We start from the raw sequence: 21521 nt of genomic DNA, 5'->3' as shown, positions 1-21521 counted from the left end.
TTTATTACAGGAAGCGAGCGCACAAGCATCTGACTGCGCTCTCCCTCCCTCCCTCTCTCTCTTTCTCTCCCCCCCCCCCCCCCCAGGCTGTGGTTAACTCTCCCGGCCCCGGCGGTGCGCGCGCGCCCCCGTTTTCGCGCAGCCCCGCCACGTGCAGAGCTCCCCGGGCTCGCCGCAGCTCCTTTTTGACGGGGTGGCACGATTTGGTGATGCCGTAAATATCGGGGGCCGGGCAGGCGGAACGGTTTGGTGCCCTCCGGGGTGGCTGCTGAGGGGTGGCACCCCGATGGCACCCCGGCGCGCACCCCGATGGGGTTCACGGGGCACCTCCTTCTCCTCCAAGCTCCTCGCCCCCCTCCCTCCAGTTTTTGGGGCACGGATCCCCCTCGGCTCCTCCATCTGCCAGGCTGAAGCACGCCGGGCACGGCCCCAGCTCGCCGCCCACGGCGCCTGCTGCACCTCGCCTGCGTTCCTCCTGCTGGCGGCGGCTTCCCGGGGAGCGGGGACGTGTCCAAGGGCGAGGAGGAGCTCGGCCCCAGGAAGCTGCCGGCTGTCACCCGCACGCCGGCTCCGGGCGTGCTGCTCCCTCCCTTTGCCACCCATCTGTCCCCATCCCCAGCACACGAGGCCACCCAACACCGAGGTGCCACCCAGGCGGCGGCGGCGCGGCGCTGCTCCAGGGCCGAGCGGATCCCCGCGGAGGAAAAACACACACCCAAACAGCTCCCCCTCTGCAAACACTCCCCCAGACAACAAAAAAACGAGCTGGCGCTGCCTCCCACCCCCCCCCACCCTGCACCCGCTCCTCTGACACAGCAATTAGAGGCAGGCATTAATATTTAAATATCGCCAGCTCTGGAGAAGGGAAAATAATCAAATCAAATCGCTGCCGCGCCGCCCCAGCGAGCTCTCCGTGCTGGAGACACGAAGGCGCCCGGGGGAGCGCGGCCCCCGCCTCGCCTGGGCACCTGGGGACACGAGCAGCCCCCGGGGGGTGGCAGGATGGGGGGGTGTGGGGGCACGGGGGGGGGGCTCCTGGGGTTGTGGAGAGGGATTTGGGGCACTGAGAGCAAAAGGATGGGGGGGAGAGGGCCGGGGGCGCGCTCCTGGTGCTCACCCCGATGGTCTCAGCCTGCCCCCGCTGCATGGGATCGGGGTGGGGGGCGAGCTGCCGCGCTGTGCCACCCACCCCACAGGGGACATGGGGACACGGGGGGGGGGCAAAGCAGCGGTGCCACCAGGAGAAACCCCTTTCTGGACGGGGTCAGCGTGGGCAAGGAGGTGGCAGCAGGCCGTGGCGATGCTCCCAAAGCTCGCTGCCAGCCCCAAAAACCCTTCCCAGCACGGCAAGGCTGCGGGGTGCCGGGGAGGGGGGGCACGGCAGCCTGGTTCCCCCCCCCCCCGTGGAGACACCGGCACGGCCCCGCCGGTGCTAAGAGGCTGTGGCGGAGCAGCAAAGAGGATTTAGTGCTAAAGGCGAGGGGCTTTAGCGGCAATAACTTTCCCTCCTCTTGACTTAAATGGATTTCCAACTTCAAAAAGGAGCCAGGGGGCAGGCTGCCAAGCAGCGGGGCCGCGGCGGCCGCCCAAGGGCCGACCCCGTGGGCGTTGTGGGGGCCGAGGGGGGGGCGTGAGCAGAGCCGGGGACAACGGCCGAGGCAGATGAGGGGAGGCAGATAAGGGAGCGGGGTGGGAGGGGGGTGGTTGGTGGCAAGGGGGGGGGGGGGCCGTGTTGCAGGAGGCCCCGCGATAAGGCGCCCGCGTTATCGGCGCGGGAGCAACGGGGGCGCTTCCTCCCGCTGCAACCGCCCGCGTTTCGGGTGCCGGGATGGCAAAGGGGGGGGGGGGGGGGGGCTGCAGGGAGCTGAGAGGCCCCCACACGCCCGTCACCGTCACCGCAGGCCCCCCCCCACCCCCCGGGCTGAGCAGCGAGGGAAGCCAGGGCACGGAAAGTGCTATTTCAAGGGCAATCCCCTTGGCAGCCTTCCCGGAGCGGTCACACCGAACCACGCGCGCTCGCGCCCTGCCAAGCTTTGTCCCCGCGGCCCCCCCCGACCCCTGGCCTCGCTGCCCTTCGCCCCCCCCTCCGGCACCTCTGGCCAACCCCAAAGCTGCCCCGTGACCCCCCCAGGGCACGCGGTTCCCCTCCCCTCCTCCCCGGGACACCCACAGCTGGGGCTTGGGGACAGGAGTTGGGGACGGGAGTGTGACCCCCGGCACGGTGCTCCCCACCCCGAAGCGCCCCGTTGCGCCCAGCACACCCCAACCAGACACAGCCAGCGTGGGTGGAGACCCCCCCACCCCAAAATAAACCCCCCCCAAATGCCCCCAGCCCTCCTCCTGCTGCAGCACCCACTTCCTTGCCCGACCCCACTCTGGTGCCACAGAGGGCCTGGGGGCCCGGAGAAGGAGCAAGGAGAGGGGAGATTTAAAACACCCCCCCCCACCCCTTGCTCCAGAGCTACCCCCCCGAAACCTGCAGCCCCACGCAGGGCCGCGAGCGTGTCAGGAAGCCATAAAAACGTCCTGCTGCCGCCACCGAGCTGCGCGTCCCGCGGCACCCTGCCCGTCTCCCCCCCCTCAACCCTCCCCGAGACGGCGGGAGCCCTGGCCCCCCGCCAAAGCCACTGTCTCCACTGTAATTCTCCCTGCCCCGGAGCCAGCACACACACACACACACACACACACACACACACACGCACACGCATGCACACACGCTCCCCTCGTTGCAAAAGGCCTGGGTGTGCACGCTCGTGCACGCTCCCACCGGTGCGCACACGCTTGTGCACGCCCCCCCTGGGTGCGCGCCCCCCCAGCAGCGCTCAGCACACGCCACCCAGAGCTGCGAGCGTGCCCTCAGGGCTCAAAATGCTCGCACACGCGTGTGCACGCACACCCCAAACACCCCCCTTGCGCTGCACGGGAGCCTCACACCCCAGCTGGCCCAGCGTGGCCGTGCCAAACCCCCCTCCCCAAACCCGGCACCTCCCCGCAAGGTTAGGCAAACACTGCCGGGCTCACACACACGCACACGCACACACACACCCCATGCACACGCACACGCACGCGGCCTCGCGCACGCCTGCCTCGCACGCAGCCGGCCCCGCGGGGGCACACCCACAAACCACACAGGCTCACCCATCTGCTCGGCCGGCGCGCAGGCGCGCGGGCGCTCGCAGGAAGAGGCGCCGCTGCCTTCCCGCTGCCTTTTCCCTCCATTAACTCCTCCGCAGCTCCCGCCCGGCTACCCCGACGCCCCCCTCCAAGCACCCCCTCGGCACCCTCCGACCGCTGGGGAGCCTCCGCCGCGCTTGGCTGGAGGAGGAGGAGGAGGAGAGGAGGAAGAGGAAGGCCGGGCACTCGCTCTGCTGCACCCAGGAGGTGCAGCGGGTGCTCTCCAGAGGACGGGGAGCTGGCACCCACCTCGGGTGCTGGCACCCACCGCGGCCTCGCCATGCAAAGCAGGAGCGGGGACGGGGCAGGGCACCCAGGTGCCGAAGCGCCCAGGTTATTAGGGAGCCGGCGAGGCGACCCGTCGGGCCCCGGGGCGAAGGGCAAGGCAGGGCTGGAAGAGCGAGGCTGGAGCCGAGCAGATAAACACGCCGGGAGACGATTAGCCCGGGAGATGGGCGAGACTGGGAGGCCGTGACCTCACCCCGCGGAAAGGGCGACGCGGCGCACGTTAGCCGGGCTCCCCCCCCCCCAGCACGGAGAGGGCAGAAAAAGGCTCCCGGAGGTGGCCGGGGACGTTTGGGGACGGCGGTAAGGCACGGGCTGCCCGCTGCCCCGTGGGGAAACCGAGGCCCAGCCCTACAACGAGGGGGGGAGAGTGCCAAGAGCAGGGCACGGAGCCGTGCCAAGGTCACTGCCAGAGGCTGGTGGCACCCCCAGGGTAACCCCAGCACCCTGACACCGGCGCAGCGGGGGTGGCCTCTTGCGTCCTCACCTTGGGGACAAAAAGCCCCTTGTCCCCCCCCCACAAGGACCCGGTGACCCACCAAGAGCCAGGCAGCACCCACCGGGTGCCACGACCCTGTGCGCCCCCCTTGGGGCACAGCAGGCGGGTCACCGAGGGGGGGCACCCCCCAATTGTCACCCCCACACCTTGCCCCCCCCCAGCACCCCTCCTGCTTGGAGAGGGGGGGCTCGGAGAGGCCGGGGGCACCCACCCCACCCCAGTGCTGTTATGGGGTGAAGGGGCCGGGGGGCGTAAAACGGACCGCGGGGAGGGGGCAACAGAGCTCGGGGGCACCCGGGGGGGTCCCGGGGGGGGGGGGCGCACGGGGGCGCAGCACTCACCCAGCGGCCGCGCCGTCCACCGGGGGCCGCGCTCGTCCATGGATGGGCACGGAGCGCTGCGCGCAGAGGGATGGGGAGGGGACGGGGGGGGACCGGGAGGCGCCGGAGCGGGGCCCGGCAGGGCGAAAGGGAGCGGAGAGGAGCCGTGCCGAGCCGTGCCGAGCCGAGCCGTGCCGTGCCTTCCCCCGCCGCTTCCTGCTTCCCTCGGCGCCCGCCCGCCGCCCCGGGAGCGCACGGCTGGAGCGTGACTCACCGGGGGCCGGGCCGGGCAGGGCAGCGCCCCGCGGGGGGGCGGCCCCGGCTGGCACCTTCCCGAGGGGGGAGGACCCGAGGGGAGCTGGGGTCAACCCCCCCCCGCGCCCCCCTTGGAAAAGCTGGGGGGTTGGGGGGGGAGGTGGGGATGGGGAGGGACCTCTCCAAGGGGATTGAGGGACCCCCCCCTCACCTCCCCAAGGGGATTGGGGTGCCAAGGGGGGGCTGTATGATGGCAGAGCGGGGAAATGGGGATGGGGGAGTTGGGGGGAAATGGGGGGCAGCCGTTGGTTTGCGTGGGGTGAGGAGCTGGGTGCTGACCCCATACCCAGCATCAGTGGGGAGGGGGGGGCAAAGGATAGGGGCAGCAGGGCCACCACCTCCACCCCCACCCCAAATGGGGTCTCCCCCCCCCTCCCCACATGCTGGGACCTCCATCCAAGCCCAGGGCACGGGTGGGATCCCCTCCTGGTCGGGGAGGACCCCATGGAGGTGCCACCCCACGCACCCATGGCTGGCACCAGCGCAGACCCCACAGCGGGGCCACGGGGCTGGCACCACCTCGGGGTGCTGTTTGTGAGGATGCTGGCACCCAGCCCGCTCTGTGCACCCCAAAAACCCCTTGCACAGGCCACAGGAAGGGGGACCCAGCAGCCAGCACCCTCCCTGGGGATGGGATGGTGGTGGCCACCCCCGTGCCACCCCAACCACAACTCCACGGGGCTCTGCCCGCACGCTGGTGACCGAGGGGCTTGGAGAGCCCCCAAAAATGAGCTGCGTGGCCAGCGAGGGAAACCGCCGGTCCTTAACAGGCAGCACGAGTCCTCGGGGAAGGTCGAGGTCCTGCCGAGCCTGTCCGGCGTGCGGGGCAGCCCGCGAGGCTCCGGAGAGGAATTTGGGCCCAGCGCTGCCGGCCATGAACTTGCAGCTCTCCGGGACGAGATGCGGAGACCACAGCAGGGGCGGCTTCACAGCGGGGAAAAACAACCTCTGAAATACTGGGGGGGGCTGAGCCGGGCTGCTGTGCACCCAGCCCGAGTGCCCCCAAACCCTAAAAGAGGGGCTGGAGGGCAGCATCCAGCCACAACCCCTCCAAAACCACAGCACCCCCTGCCCATGGTGCCCCCCTGCCCGTGGTGCCCACCCTGCCCGTGATGCCCCCACCTCCCCCAGCCCCACCATTCCTCCCCCCCCCCCCCTCCTTTTTTTCCCCATTCTATTTTAAATTTTCATGGCATTCTTTCTCCAGGATCCGGAGGAACAAATGCCCTTATCAGCAATTCTCACAAGGTATAAAGAGCCACTTTTATCTCGCTGCCTTTACTAATCTAGAGCGAGCCAATGCCTGTTAATTTTTTTTAATTTTCCTAGTGAATGGGTTTATGGCTTTGTCAGCATCTCCACGCTCACGCACACACACGTCCCCGCGCACGGTGCCGCACGCCTGCACCTGGAGCTGGCCTGGACGGGGGCGATGCCCGAGCCCCCTCAGCATTTCCCGTTGTCAGCCCCCCCTTTCCCAGCGCTCAGGACTCTGCCAGACCCGAACCCGAATTCCTCAGGCTGAAATGTGCCACGCGGGGGTGCCTCCGCGAGCCGGCTTTCCAAAACTAGTGCTGGAGCTTTGGCCGGTTCCAACGATGAAATATGGGGTGTGTATATTCCAAAATAATAATAATAATAATAATAAAAAAGGCAAGAAACCCCCCAGCATCTCCCCGAGAAGCCTCCAGGATCACAGTGCTGAAAAATCCCGGTGACAGGAGGAGCTGGCTCCCCAAAAACCCTGCCTGTACCTGGCCAAGTGAGCGCCCGCTGGAAATCGTGTTCCAAAGCAATAACAAAATGATTTCAGGCTCGTTAAAGTCTGGCAGCCCGATTCACCCAAACCTCAGCCGGCACAGAGCAAGCCCCATCCTGGGCCCAGCACCCGACCGAGCCCCCTCTAGCCGCCTCCATGACTGGGCAAAAAGCAGCTTTCCACCCCAAAACCACGCAGGGAAGAGCTGGAAGGGGAAGGGGGCAAAGGGGACACAAACAGAGGAGTGGGTGGCCGTGGCAGAGCAGGTCCCACGTCCCCAGGGGGCTGTCACCTGCCCCCCGCATGGGGCTGAAGGCTTGGGCTCTGCGCTCTTTGCCGGTGGCAGCGGGAGGGGACGGCGGCGCTGACAGAGGTGACAAGTGTGGCTCTGCTTTTGCAACCACAAAGGAGTTTCATCGGTGCTGGAAAGCCCCGGGTGTCACACGAGGCCAGCCAGCCCCTCCCCGGCAAGCTCCGGGTTGTGCCAGCATCTGGCCGGCTGGGCCGCCTGGGGACACGGCGGTGGCACCTTGGGGACACCCCGGGGTCCCCAAAGCTCTGCCAGCCTCAGGGGACGCGGTGCCGGCGGCTCAGCCACGGCTGCCTGAGGATTCCCGTGCCCAGATGTCACCGGCACCCGCTCCGAGCTGCCTGGGGGACACGAGGGGGGCGGCTTGCCCCCGTCCCCGAGGGGCAGGCAGGGCGGGCGCAGGCTGCCCACACGCCGAGCCCGGGGCTGGGAACGCCAGCACCCGGCCGCGGCGCGCAGATGAGATGTGGCAGGCGTGTAACAAGCCATTAGTCACTGTCACCTTTGCCCGGCAGCCACTGGCAGGGTAATAAATCCAGCGCTGACTCCGGCAGGCCCGTTCCAGGCCACAGCTCCCAGCCTGCCTGCGCACCGGGCTGTGAGCAGCTTGCAAATGCAGCCTGCCCCCCCCCCTCTCCCCTCGGTCCCCCCCCTCCCTCGGGGACGCAGCGCACGGGCTGCCGCACGGCTGAGTCTGCCCACGGCGCCCCAGCGCCCAGCCCTGCCCTTCTTGGGGGCCGGAGGGGGGCACAAAACCCCCCCGTGCGCCCCGGGGGGGTGGCACTGCCTGCCTTGGCTCCCTGCCCGCTGCACCTTGCGGTGCCCGGCTGTCCCCAGCGCAGCGCCAGGAGCTGGCATTGGCAGCTGCTGCTGGATCAAAGCAGCCTGGCACGGCACAGCGTGGCACGGCACAGCGTGGCACGGCACGGCACGGCGTGGCACGGCACTGTGTGGCACGGCACGGCACGGCACGGCACGGCACGGCGTGCCTGCCGGGAAGGGCTGGCAAACCAGCCGGTCCTGGGAGGCGGCAGGCGGGAAGCAGGCGTGCTGTGATGCCTCTCCCAAAAATGCTGCCGCTCCTGACGGACGAGGCGGCCGAGTCCTGGGAGCTGCGGCCCGGCCCAGCCCCTGGGCTTCTCCCTCTTCCCCCCAGCTCGGCCCCCAACGGGGCCTGCCCAACGCTGCGGCTCCCCGCGGCGCCCGTGGCCTGACTCACGGCCCTGGGGACGGCGGGCAGGGCACCGGGGTCACCTCCCCAAAATTTCAGTGCCTTTCGGCGCCCCATCCCCAAAACCTCCTCGTGGCGAGGGGGCTCGGGGACCCCCTCGTGCCCCGCAGCACCTACTTGTAGCTCCGGCGTCCGCACCTTCTGCATCCAAAGCCGTCCTCTGGCTGCGCTCGGGGCCGGGATCCGGGGCTGCGCCTGGGCTCTCCTTGGTGCCCAGCGGCCGGTGCCGGGGCTCGGCGGTGGCAGGCTTGGCGACGGGCGTCTCGAGGGAAGGGGGGGCCGCCTGGAAGAAAAGCAGGACACGGCTCAGCGCTGGGGGCACGGCCACGGGGCCACGGGGACGCAGAGGGCCACGGGGGCCAGGGGGCCAGGGGATGCTTTTGTTTTCCTGGCGGCAGATGCACGTGGCCGGCGCGGGGAGCCGCGCGCCGCGGGGCTACAGCTGGAGACAAGGAAAAGGCTTCGAGGGGGAGGGCAGAGGGAGGGCCACGGGGGGGGCCATGAATCAAAGCCGGCGTCCCCTCTGCCGGCGAGCGGCAGCTGGCCGGGAAGGCTGCTACCGATTACTCAAGCGGCCGGTGTTTACCCGGGATCAACAACTCCCCCTCGCCTTTCCTGCTGGGAGAGGCGGCAGCGGGCTGCGGGGAGGCCACCGCGCCGCCAACGGTGGGGACGGGGTTTTCACACCCCCAGCGCCCTCGCTCCCTGCCAAAGCGGCTTTCGCAGCCCTGAAAATAAACATTCAAAAAAAAAAATAAAAGGAGATCTGTTGCTTTTTGCTCGCTCCGGGGCCGTGAGCGGGGTTTGCTGCTCGCGCCCGGCGACCCCCGCGGCTCCCGGCAAAACATCCCCGAGGTGCTGCATCCACACTGGGCAGCAATCCTACAGCTCCTGGCACGGCAGGACACGGGGCACGGTGCTCCACCAGGGTGGGTGACATCCCCTCCTGCCCCACAGCACCCGGTTTTGGGACCAGAGGTGCAGGTGGAGGGGATTTTACGTCGATCCCGTTGTTGGTTTTGTCTTTTTTTTTTTTTTTTTTTTTTTTTTCTCAGGATTAGTCCTATAAACCCGGAGAGCCTAAGTGAGATGGATGGCACATGAATTTTGCTGGGAAGCCCTTAGCCTCAACGAGCCACACATGTGAGCAGACGTATAAATTTACCGCTCGCTTCCTGGAAAGGTTTAATTTATGGGATCCATATGGCAGCGCCGCGCAGCCGCCAGCGCCCGACGCCTCCCGCGAGCCCTCGAGTGGCACCGTGCGCTGGCTCCAACTGGCGCCGTGCCACCGCCTGCCCCGGGATGCTCCTTCCTTTCCCGAGGATTAATAGAAAGAGGCTCTTGAAACGGGCAGGGGATGAGCCCAGGGAGCAGTCCCCACCCCAAAAGAGCTGAGAGCGGTGCCAGGAGCCCCCCGAGTGCTGCCCTGCACCAGGGAGATGTGCCCGAGGAAAAAAAACAGGCGAAGCCCCGGATCCCCGGGGGTGCAGCCGCAGCAATCCCCTACCTGTGGGCAAGGGAAAGGGCTGAGGCACTCTTTGATACCTAGAGGAACTAATCATTAATTAACATTAATCACCCCCGGTCATGCGTCACAGCGGCGTTGGGCAACGGGGGAGCAGCAGCCGGGGCGAGGTGGGGAGGGGGATTTGGGGGACACGGGTGCATCCTGCTCCTCGGGGAGCCCCGAGCCCCTCTCCTTTCCTACCAGGGCATGCCGAGATGCAAACCCACCTTTTGGGACGGGTGCTGCCTGCCCAAAAGGCACCCGGGACCCCCCCTCTATCGGTGTCTGCGCCCCCCGGGACCCCCCAGGGAGCAGCCGGAGCCCCGGGCAAGAGGCGGCGCGGAGCACGAGCCTCCTCCTCGCTTGGGCTTCACCCCGCGCTATCTGTCAGCAAATCATCCCCGGCTCCCCAGATAAGGAATAATTGATGCAAAGAAGCCATCTGTTTGCGAACATGGAATATCTGCTCAATTAGGAGGGATCTGTCCGCCCAGATAAAGCCGCCCAGCAGCCCCTCTCGGAGGGGGGCCTCCTCCCTGGCCGTGTCCTCAAAGTCTCGCTCCCAATTAAGAGGCCAGCGGGCTGATTTGGGGGCTCGGCCGCTCAGCAGCACCCTGAGGTGCTTGGGCAGAGGTGAGGGGGTCCGGGTGGGCAGAGGGGTGAAGCAAAACCTCCTTGAGGCAGGAGGGGAGCCTGAGACAGCCCCGCTGGGGACCCGGTCGTGGCCCCAGGCAGGGTTCACGTCCATGGAGAGGTGACACCAAGGTGACACCGAGCAATTGCAGCCCTGCCCCTGCCAGGCATGCCCAGGGGATACGGAGGAAGGCGTCGTGGTGATTCTGTGGGTGATAAAAGGTGGGGAGAAAAGCCTCAGAGCGGAGCCGGCGAGGATGGCACCCACGGGGAGCTCCCCCCGACACCGCCACGCCACTTCTGCCACCAGATCTCCGCCCGCAGAGCCTCTCCGCAAACAACAGGGAGACCTGGAGCCGGGTCACAACACAGCCTCGGGGAGGGGATAAGGAGAGGCAAAGGCAGGGAGCAGCAATCCCTGCATCCGTCCTTCCCCGTGCCCTGGCCGAGGGCGCATTCCTCCTGCGCCCATCACCGGCCCAAATACCTGCGACACCGCACAGCTCTGGGGACGGTGGTGACGGAGAGGGGAAGCAAAGGGCTCGCACCACAGCTCGGGGGTGCCAGCGCTGCAAAAACAGCACTGCAAAGGGGGTGAGCGCAGGGGCAGCACGCAGCCCGCGCCGCTGTGCCGTGGGGATGCCGGAGCCGTGCTGCTTCCCAGCCCCAGGAGGGCCGTGGCGCCGCAGGGCTGCTGTGGGGCGAGCGATTTGCCGCGTGCCGTGACGCAGCCGCGCGCTTCCTGTGCCTTCGGGACACCAGAAAGCGCGGCTTCCCCGTTCCACTTCCCCTGCGCTTCACCTGCTGCTGGGGCGGGTGGCTGGGCGCAGCCGTGACGCCTCCCACGGGGCTCCCCGGCACCGCCAGGTCCCCCCCAGGCACCCAAAATCTGGCTGGCACCAACCACCCCGGAGCTCGGCGAGCCCCGGCATGGGCGCAGCAGCACCCGCGGTGCCTTTTGGCACCGGGCACCGAACCTTGCACCCAAAGCCCTGCAAGCAAGGACGCCCGAGCACTGCATGGGCGTGGAGGGGGCCTCATCCTGAGCCTGCAGGGGATGCTGAGGGCTGGGTGCAGGAGGAGGAGGCTCGGCATGGAGAGGGAGCGGTGCCGCAGGCAGCTCTAAGCCGCAGCGCCAGGCTTGCAGGGCGCAAACCGCCCCCGAGCCCCCCGCATCCCCGCAGCCATCCTCCCCCCGCCGCCACCGCCGCCGCCGCCGTGCGAGGAGGCTGCACTAAAAATAAAAAGGCATTTGGAGTGTTTACGGCTGAAGTGAGCAGGCTCCCCCCCGGCTCCCTTTGTCGGCGGAGCCGCCGAGCCCTCCAGCTCACGCTGGGGCTTTATCGCCGCAAGCCGGCAGCCTCCCAGCGCAATTACCGCCGCCCTCAGCGCAGCCCCAGCCACTTGTTAGGCCAGACGGTTTCAGCTGCTCTTCCCTCCAGGAAGTCGCCGCCTCCCTCCTCCTCCTGAGGCCTGAAAAGCCGAGGATTTTCCCCAAAAAGCGGGCTGAGCCTCAAGATGCCCCCCTCCCGCTGCGGCTCAGCGCCGGCACGGCCCCGCTGCGCTCTCCGGGGACCCCCGCGGGGGGACCGGAGCCCGGTGCTGAGCGCCCAGCACCGTGTTTAAAGTTTCCCAGCCGTGTTTGCTCGCCGAAAGTTGGAACCTGCAATTACCGCCGCGCTAACCCGTAATTAAAAAAAGGGGAAGGGAATAAAAAAAAAAAAAAAAAAAAAAAAAAAGAAAATGAAAAAAAAAAAAAAAGAAACAAAAGGCGCCAGAAGGAGACGCCGGCGACGTTAACCCTTCCCCAGGTGGGGACGTGCCCAACCCAGGTGGTCCCCGGCAGCGATGGGATGCAGGGGGTGATGCTGAGCATCACCAGCACCCCCCCGATCCCCCCCCTCCGTTTTATGGCACGGCGGTGCCAGCGGGCAGCCTGCGGCACGGCACGGTGCCCGCGTGGGCACGGCCGGGGCCCATTTGTCACGGGGGGGGGCTGTGGTTAGCACCGAGCCCTCCAGCAGCGCCAGCGGGACGCCGGGGCGTGATCCCACACAATATATTCATGCCCCGGGGGGGCCACGCTCATCCCCACCTGCACAGGAAGGGACAGGGGACAGAGGGACACCGGTGCCATACTGGTGGCACCCAAGGAACCCGCCCTGACCCCATCCCGAACCCCGGCACGGCCGTGCCCCCATCCCAAGGACCCCCATCCCTTTGCTGTCCCCCTCCCGTGTGTCCCCCCCCCCGGTGACATGATGTCACCCGCCGTAGCCACAGCGCCCGTGACAGCTCGCTAACGAGCTGCAGGCAGCAATTTGGGTTATATATAGCCCCCGAGTGACTGCGGCTAATTGCTCCCGCGCGCACCGGCCCCGCAGCGGGCTCTGGGTACCGGGAAGAAGGACGCGGCACCAGCACGTGCTCAGCACCCCCATATCGCCCCCAAAAAGGGCTCAGCACCAAGAGCTGAGCACCCCGAGGTCGGGGGGGTGCCGGCATCACCCCAACCCTCTCCAACCCCGAGCGGCACGGGAGGCAGAGCTATTTGTGCCCGGCCCTAAGCGGCTTTCCCTAAATCTGCCGTCCCAACCTGTCCCAACCGGGGGCCCTAAGGAGCTTTGATCCCCCTCCTTACGGGGTTGGAAGCGAGGGGCGCAGCGCCCAGCCCCGCTCAGCACCCCGGGGCTGCAGCCAGCTGCTCCGGCAGCCCCTAAAAGCGCGATGGAGAGCCCGGTGTGCGCGCGTGTGTGCGTTTGGGGGGGGGTCCCCTTTGTGGCAGCCCCCGTCCCCTCGCAGCAGCTGCCAGGCGGGGTGGCGGGCGCGCAGATGCGGCCGGCGGGGCGGGAGGCAGCCGCCGGCGGGGAGAGGAGGGGAGGGGAGGGGAGGGAGGGGAGCGGCGGCCCAAATTGTTTGCCAGCTTCCTCGAGGCGGCACAATGGAGGCCGCGCAGGCGGATCCGGGGTCAGGGGTGAGCCCGGCAATAAGTGGTTTATGCCTTTTGTGAAGAGGCTGAACTGACAGCTCGGCGGATTAACAAAGACGTCCTCTGTTCCCGGGCAGGTCATGTGGAAAGCACTGAGACGACCCCTGTCACTTCTTTTTTTTTTTTTTTTTCTCCCTTTTTTTTTTTTTTTTTGGCGAGAGCAGACGTTGGTGAGCGAGCGAGTGGGGAGGTGATGGAGAGGGGGAGGTAAGGGGAGGGCGCAGCCGCTCGCTCCCGGGTTTCCTCAAGCCCCTGCTCCCGTTTGGTGGCAGGGCACGAGGGGTGCCGGCCCCCCCGGTGCACAGAGCCCGCTCCCCGCACCCCAGGGTGGCCGGGCAGGATGGGACCCCAAGGCAGGGGCAGATCCCCAATCCCCGTCCCAGGATGGGGACACAGCTCCGATGTCTGCCAGGCTGGGAAATGTCCCCATCACCCTGCTCACAGGGAAACTGAGGCAGGGGAAGACGTGGGCACCCCAGCCCCGCACGGAGATGTGACGCTGAGCTGGCCGCGCGCACCACCGGCCCTATTAAATCCACGAGGGTGCTCTCCCAGCCATCATTAGGCTCCAGAGTAAACAGGTGAGAAAGATCCACCCGCCCTGGATGGATCAGGGACCCTCCCAGCCTCAGCTGTCCCCAGAAATCCCACCTTGGGACCTGCCGTGTCCCCGTGCTCCCCATCCTCCTCGCGGGGACGCGGCGGCACCGAGCTCACCCACCTCCAGCCCAGGAGCCACGGGCAGGCTGCGGCCACCGTCCTGTCCCTGTGGGGCTCCCCACCCCACTAAATACCTGCCCGGGCTGCCCAAAAAGGGGCTTTTCAGCCTGGAAAATCCCACCCGCCCCACGGCGGCTCAGGTTCTCGGGGCATTCCCAAAAGGCCAAATCCCACAGCACCTGGGCAGGGCGCAGCAGCGAAACCACCCCAGGCATCCCAGGGGGAAAGAGGACCCCTGGGTGACCGGGTCCAGCACCCCAAAAACACCCAGCTGGACATCATTAGGGTGCCCAGCACGAAGCCATTGCCACCCAATGGGGCTGCTCACGAGTCACAGCTTTTGGGGTTTTGGGACGCAAATTGGGACACCAGTGGGGACAGCGGGGGCCCTCTCTATGCCACCAAGTCCTGGGGGGGACACATGGGCAGGGCAGGATGCCCTTAGCTCAGGGTGCAATTAAATGCAGCCCTGAGAGCAAATCCAGCCCCGAGAGCAAATCCAACCCCCCCCAGCCCCGCCAGGGTGCCCCCAGCACCCCCCAGCACCCCCCCAGGATGCTGGAGGCAGGCAGTGCCCGGGGCGCAGGGGGTTTGTAGGGTCACCAAGGGTGCCCCAATGTTTGGGGAGAGCTGGGCTGAGCGACACACGGGGACAGGAGGGTCACAGAGCAGGGAGGAGGGATGCTGGGGGGGGGTTACACCCCAAAAACCAGGTGGGGAGGATGGAGGAAACTCAGGGGTTTGGTCCTGCCGGGGTGCATGGGGGCCAGCGCAGCGTGCCCATGAATGGCACCGGGTTACAGGTCCCTGCTCGGGGCAGCGGGGAAGCGAGCCAAGGAGGCTCCCTGCCTCCCAGCCCCCTCCCACCCCAGAATTTATGGCCGGGGCTCTGCGAGGGGCTGAGTAATTAGCGGTGGGAGGGAAACGGCTGAATCAGCACCCGGCTATCAGCACCGAGGGGATGGGGCTGGAGGAGGAGGGACAGCGTGGTCCCAAGCTGGGGAGGGGGCACGGGGCTGCCAGCAGCTCCACGGAGGTGCAGAGGGGTCAGGGGCGCACGGGGGGCTCTGGGTGACCCGGCAGAGCTTGGGTCATGATCCTATGATCCTCCAGGACTGGCTGGAGGGATGCCCGCAGAGGGATGCTGCAGCCCCAGGAGGGATGCTCGAGGCTCCCAGGGGCAGCTGCGGGATGGGGGCGGCTGCTGGGGCTGCGCCGGGGTCGGGAGCAGGAGCAGCAGCGCCGATTTTCCCCTCCCCGCCGTCTGCCTGCGCCTGCTGCCGCCTGCTTTTACGAGGGCCATTTCCAAGAGGTCGCTGGAAATAGATTTTGATCACCCCGTGATAAATAGCAGCCCAGGCGGCAGGAGAGGCGGGCGGCCGGGCACCCGCTCCCGGCCCCGCGCGGCCCCGTCCTCGTCCCCATCCTTTCGGGCAGCGCCAGGGCCCCGGCCCCATCCATCTCCCGGGGGACACGGGCGAGCAGAGGGAGCCGCCCCATTAGCCCCGTGCACCATTAGGCGCTTAAAAAGCCGTAGGAAGGAGCCGAGCCATTAGCTGGCAAGCGAGCCGGGAGGGGAAGGACACGTGGGCAGCCAGGGAACAGGGCACCTCGCCGCCCTACACGCTGCGGGGCGCACGGTGAGCCCCCCGGGGGTGATGCCCACGCCTCCAAAACCTCCGAAATTCATGGGGAGGGGGAAGCAGGGTGGGAAACCAGGGGCTTTCAGCGCTGACGCGTCGCTCGCGCAGGGATGAAGCCACCGGGTGCCTCCCCAGGGGGACTTTTGGCCGCGCCGCAGCCCCCCCGAGCTCCCCCCAAGGCTCTCCGCTTTTAGGGTCGGGGCGCTGCGAACTCGTGACAGCTGTGGCAGCGGCCCCGGGTGCTGCCGCACGCATCCTGCCATCCGGCCGAGGCTGCAGGGCTGGCGGGGGGCCGGCAGCCAAGCGGTGCCCGCAAGCAGCTGCCTCTGGCAAAGGGCACGGGGACGGGCAGGGGGCCAAAGCCAGCCCCGCAGCCCGGCCACACACAGCGCCGGAGCCTGCCGCACCCCCTGGGGGCGAACAATCGCCCCTTTCACCAAGCAGCCGGCACCCGGGGGGGGGGCTGATCCGAAAAGAGCCCCGCGGGGACGTGGCAGCGGGTCCCGGGGTGTCCTCGCCGCGAGGGATCGCCGAGAACCCAAGGGGGAAGAGCGGGGCTCGGGTTGGGGCGGTGCCGGCACGGAGAGGCAAAGAGCAACCCTCGCCTGCGGGCAGAGCGAGCGGCAGCGCCAAGAATCCTGTTTTCCCCCCGTTTTGGGCACCGGCTGCCTCCTGCCCCGCTGCCTCAGTTTCCCCCTCTGCGCCCTCAGCACCCAGGGGTGTGCAGAGGGGGTGCTGGAAGGACCCCCCTGTGGGAGGGTGGCCTCGGAGCTGGGCTGCTGCTTGCAACACGCGTTGCAAAACCATTTCCTGGGAGCCCTGGAGTCCTGCTTGGCAAGTGGGGAGGGACTGAGGGAAACGGGGGGGGGCTTTGGATGAGGACGGACCCCCGCGAGCCAGCGGCCACCTGCCGCGAGCGGCTGCACAGCCCCTCCTCTGCTCCAGCCGCCCAGCTGGAGGCAAACAAGCTCCTGCAGGCGTGCAGAGACAGCGAGCAGGGACACGGGGGCTGCTCGGGATCGGGCAGGACACGGGGAGCCAGCAGGGGTGCCCCCACCCCGCTCCCAGACCCCTTCCCACCACCACACCCCCTGGGGATGCGCCCAGGCCATGCCGTGCCGTGCCGTGGCGCTGCGCCCCGGCCGTGAAAGGGGGGGTTTGTTCCCACCACGCTCCTCCACCACCCCCCAGAGCTGGCCCCCGCCACCTCCTCGTGGCTCCCAGCACGGAGGAGCCGGCGTGGAGCCAGCTCGCCCTGGCAGGGCCACCTCCCCCTGGCAGGGCCACCTCCCCGGCGGTCGCGGTGACCTCACGTAGCGCCGCCTGCGTGCGCCCGGAGCTTGGCTCCCGGCGGCTGAGGCCAGCCCGTGGTTTGGCAAGCTCAGCACCCCCCCGGCCACGCCGGCACCCACAAGCAGCACCGAGGGGCCGCGGGGCCGCCCGCACAGCCCGGGCTGCCAAGGATCCTTCCTCTGGCACTGCCGGGGCCACCCAGCCTCGAGCATCCCCTGGGGACCCGGCTGCTCCCACCTCGGTGCTGAGCGCGCCTGGCCGAGCGCCCGGAGGGGACAGGAGGGAAGTTTTTTCCCACCAAACACCCTCAAAAAATAAAAATAAAAAGGGTTTTGCGCTGCCCAGCGAGCCGGCCAAACACACCCAGCCCCTGCGCCTGCCTCCCGAGCGCAATTTCCCCCAAAAAGCCAGACCCAAACCCTCCCACCCCTTGCCCTGCCAAACCCACCCTGCCCTGCCCAGCACCACGGGCGCACCCTGGGAGGCAGCAGCCGGGCCTGCCCGCGTGCCCCAGCACCATTTTGCTGCTCCTTTTTTTTTTTTTTTTGGATAAATAATTAAAAAAATCGCCCGACGCGCCGGCAGCACTTTGCAAACTTCGCAGCGAGTTGCGCGGGGCCCTGCCAAGCGGGGTGCCCGCAGCGGGGCGGGGACACGTGGGGGCTCCATCACCGTGCCCCCCCCGTGGGCTCGCACCCAGCAGGGGGGTGGGCACGGGAACCCACGTCCCTACTCCCCCCCTGGAGCTCGGGGCCCCCCCGGTGCATCAGTGGGCGCGCAACAAGTCCTGGAGGGGCTGCGTCCCTCCATCCCCAGCACGGATGCTCAGCGAGGGGGGGGCACGGAGCCCCCCCAAAACCCCTGGGGAGGGTTGGGGGGTGCCTGCCCGGCACCTACCTGTGTGGCAGAGCCCGGCGGGGCGCGGGGACGAGCGGTGACCCCCGGGCAGCCCCGCTGGAGGCAGCGGAGCGGGGAGGAGGCGCGGCGGCGGCACGGGCGCACGGCAAATCTGGAGCTGCCGGCGAGAGCCGGGCTTGGGAGGGAGGTGTGGGGGGGGAAAGGGGGCGAGGGGGGGGGCAGGGAAAATTAATAAGCAACAAAAAGGCACTTACCCCCCCCTCCCCGCATCGCCTCCCCCCCCCCCGCCCCGGGGGGCTCGCCAAGGTGCCTCTGGGGTGGCTGCGGGGTGGCGCTGGGGAGGACGAGGGGGGGGGGGAGAAATAAAAGGGGGGGGGGGGATCAAAGGCTGGCGGGGGGGGGGTCTGGGCAGCAAACGCTGCCTGCCACAACAAAGAGCCAGACACAACAAAAGCAGCATATGGCCAGAGCCGCGCGGGGCTGTAAATTAAACATAAAGGGAAGATTAGATAATTAATGAGCGCTCCCGGGCCGGCCGCGCGGGGAGGGGGCTGCCTGCGGCATGGGGAGGGAGGGGGGGGGGGAGAACCCCGAGCCCTGGCCAAGAGGGGGGGGGGTCCCGGGGGGCACCTGTTGGGAGGGGAGGCTGGGTCCTGGCTGCAGCCTCGCCAGCTGCTCCGGGTGCAGCCTAAGAGGATTAGCGGGGGCTGCCAGACCCGAACCTGGTGGGATGGGGCTGGGGGCGTCCCAACAGAGCCCCCCCCCCCCCCACGTCCCAGCTCCGTGCCGCGGCTCTGGGGTGCTGCCCGGACCCGGGGGGGCTCAAGGAGCATCCTCCTGAATCGGGGTGGGGGCACGTGGCCACGCATGGAGCCGGCAGACGGGGGGCTCAGCCTGTGCCCCCTCCCCAAAAAATTGGAGCTGATGTGGCAGGAGGGGAAACTGAGGCAGGCAGGAGGTGGCCCCCGTGCCGATACTGTATGGAGATGTATGAGGGCACGGTGTCCGACCCCACAACCCTCTGCGAGGATTTTCCTGCTTTTTTTCCCCCCCCCCGCTCCCCAAAACACCCCAAAAAGGCGCCCTGCCGGGTGCAGGATGGCCCCACAGCTCCTCGCCAAAACCACCGCCGGGTCCCAGCCCTAAATCCCCCAAAAAGAGCCCACCCCGACACTGAGCAGAGCCTGGAGGGGGGGGTCCCCAGGGAGCCCAGTGACCCCGGGGCCATCACCCCAGTATCCCCAGCGAGGAGGGGGTGCTGGAAGGGGCTGCCCGAGACGCAGGCGGGCTCGGCCCCAGCCGGGGGAAGGAGTTAATCCCATTATTGGCAGGCTCACAGATGGCGGCCGCAGCGATTCCCCTGCTTAGCAGATTGAGCAGATAACGCGGGAGGCAGGGACGCAGGCGAGGGGGGGACGCTCCCCCCCCAAAAAAAAAAAAACCCCAGACACGCAGGGCACGGAGGGGGCAATAAACAGCCCCCCAGCACGCACCACCGGGGGGGACACGGTGCCAGCAGGGCGCACAGGACGAGGCAAAACCGAGGACAAAAAGGCAAGGGGGGGGCACACGGGGACCTGCGCCTCGTCCCCAGTGCCCAGAGAGCCACCCCGCTCCTAACCCCATGGATATGGGGCCGGGGGGGGGTCAGTGGCGAGGTCCCTGTTTACCCAACGTGGTGATGTTGGAGCAGCTGCTCCCGGCACCGGGGAGGTGGCAGCAGCAGCGCCAGGGATTAGGGAGTGTCGGAAAAGGCCGGGGGGAGGCCAGGGACGCAGAGGCTCGGCCTCCACTTTTTGGGGGCAGCGGGGACCCGCGGGTGCCCAGGGTGCTGGGGAGCCCGTGGCACGGTGCTGGGGGCTGCAGGAGCCCTCCCCCCAGAGGGGATGTCCCCAAGGGAAGGGGGGACATCGAGACAGGGTCCCCAAAAATGAGGCGGTGGATGCACGGCCACTAGGGTCACCAGCAGCAAAGGGGGCAAAGCGCCCAGGTGCCACGTCCCCAAGTGCCCCCCCTCTGTCCCCAAAATGGCACATGTGCCACCATGGGACCCCCTGCAAACCCCGCGGCTCCTGCACGGGGCAAGTGACACCCACACGTCCCCAGGGCATGGGGATGCTGTGGGACAGCCACACGGTGCTCCTCGGCGTGCTGTCCCCCCCCCAAGCCCCCAAATAATCCATGGGGACGGGACGAGGCGGGTGCCACCCCAAACAAACCTCGGGCGCGGCATTACGCCTCGCACAGCGCTGCGCCCTTCATCCTGCAGGCTCAGCACCAGATCCGGCACCAGATCCCCCAAAACGGCCCCGTGGCCACCCGTGCCAGCGGCCCCAGCATCCTCCTCACCCCAAAAGGGACCCCAGGGACCTTGGGGACCTTGGGGACCTTGGGGACCTTGGGGACGGGGAGGGCACATGCGAGACGTCCCCTTGCCGAAGGCTCCGCGTTGCCATGCCAGGGGTTGCCACGGCAATGGGAAAGGGGGAATCTGGCTGGGAAAGGAGGGGGGGGCACAATCCTGTAGGGCCGCGGGGCCACGGCGAGGTGCTGGGCTCCAACGCAGAGCCCTGGGGATGGGGCGGGTGCTGGGACACCCCCCCGGGTCCCCATCTTCTGCTTGGCGCAGGGGGAATAAGGACGCGGCCCCAGCTTGGTCCTAATGCGCTCAGCACCCCCATGGAGCAGGATCTGGCCTGGCTGCCACCCCACATTTTGGGCATCCCGAAGCCTTGGGGATGTGACATTTAGGGGCTGTGACATTGAGGGGCCGTGACATTTAGGGGACGTGACATTTAGGAGATCCCAGGGGATGGGGGAAAGCCCCGGTGGCACCGGGGTGAGGACACTGACCCCAAACTCCAGCAGGGCACGGGGCTGCCTGGAGGGGGGCTGCTCCCAGCCCCTCCGTGCCTCAGTTTCCCCTAATATCAAGGCCACCCCAGGCCACCCCACAGGCGGCTTTGCCAGCAGCCAGCCAGCCCCGTGGCTCTCCAATAGGGACACCAGCGCTGCCCCAAACCTGCCCGTGTGGGGGCACCCCACAGCCACGGCCTCCCCGTCCTCCCCGGCAGCCCGGCCGTGCCTGGCTGATCTGCCCATATGGAACCCGTCGCCGTTAATCCGGGCCCATATGGAACCCGCACAAAGCCCCACAAATCCCCCTCCTCGGGGGGAAAAACCCCCCTGCTCCTGCCTCCTCCGTGCGCCCCCGAGCCGCGGCACCCTCCCTCCGCCCCGCAGCCCCATAAAAACCCCCATTGCTCCCCAAAATCCCGCCGGGTGCTGAGCCGTGGGGATGCTCAGCACCCCCGGGCAGGCTCTGGGGACCCCTCCAGCCCCCCCATAACCCCCGTGCCCGGCCAGCAGCGTGGCACAGGGTGTCCCCCCCCTGCAATTCCCATCCATGAGCCATCAGCTGGGAGCAGACAGGTTGAGGCTGGGAGCTGCTTCCCACCCCCACAACCCGACCCTAAAACCACCCCCCCGTGCCAGCCCAGACAGCGCTCCCGGGGGACTAATACCGGCATGTAAATATTAGATACTTTTGTCTCCTCCGAGACCAATTACACAAATCGTGGCAGCTCCCGCAGGACTCTCCGCTCCTACTTACTGTATCATCATTAACAGCTTATTAGAGAGCAGCTGCTCAAAGAGGGGGGGGGATAAAAGGGGAAAAAAAAAAAAAAAGGCGTCGAGGAGGCAAGGAGACGTGCACGTAGGACAGGCTGCTGGGGGTGGCCTCTGTCCTGCCCCTCCCGGCACCCGCACCCATCCCTGGGGTGCCCGCAGCCCCAAACGGGGGGGGAGCTGCCCCCAAAATCACCCCACGCCCCCCCAGGAGGGGTTGGGAGGGAGGCAGAGGGGGTGTCCCCATGGGTGCCGGGTTGGGGACGGGCGCTGTCCCCGCGGAGACCTCTGCAGGAGGCTCCAAAGGGATTGGGAAATGCAGGAGCTGGAGCGAAACCACCGCAATAAAACA

At 67.9% G+C, this 21521-nt stretch overlaps 1 protein-coding gene across 1 annotated transcript in view; it reads right to left on the bottom strand.

The window, feature by feature from the left end:
- The window catches only part of GSE1 (Gse1 coiled-coil protein), a gene marked incomplete at its 5' end in the record, with an annotated part of 94456 nt that overhangs the window by 55590 nt on the left and 17345 nt on the right, over positions 1–21521 (bottom strand). Inside the window, 1 exon segment of the mRNA XM_084294786.1 lies at positions 8011–8176. Within this exon segment, the coding sequence (XP_084150912.1) occupies positions 8011–8176 (166 nt within the window).

The sequence above is a fragment of the Netta rufina genome, assembly GCF_964035555.1.
Source record: "Netta rufina genome assembly, chromosome: 13".
Classification (NCBI taxonomy): domain Eukaryota; kingdom Metazoa; phylum Chordata; class Aves; order Anseriformes; family Anatidae; genus Netta; species Netta rufina.
This window is presented reverse-complemented; position numbering and strand designations above follow the sequence as displayed.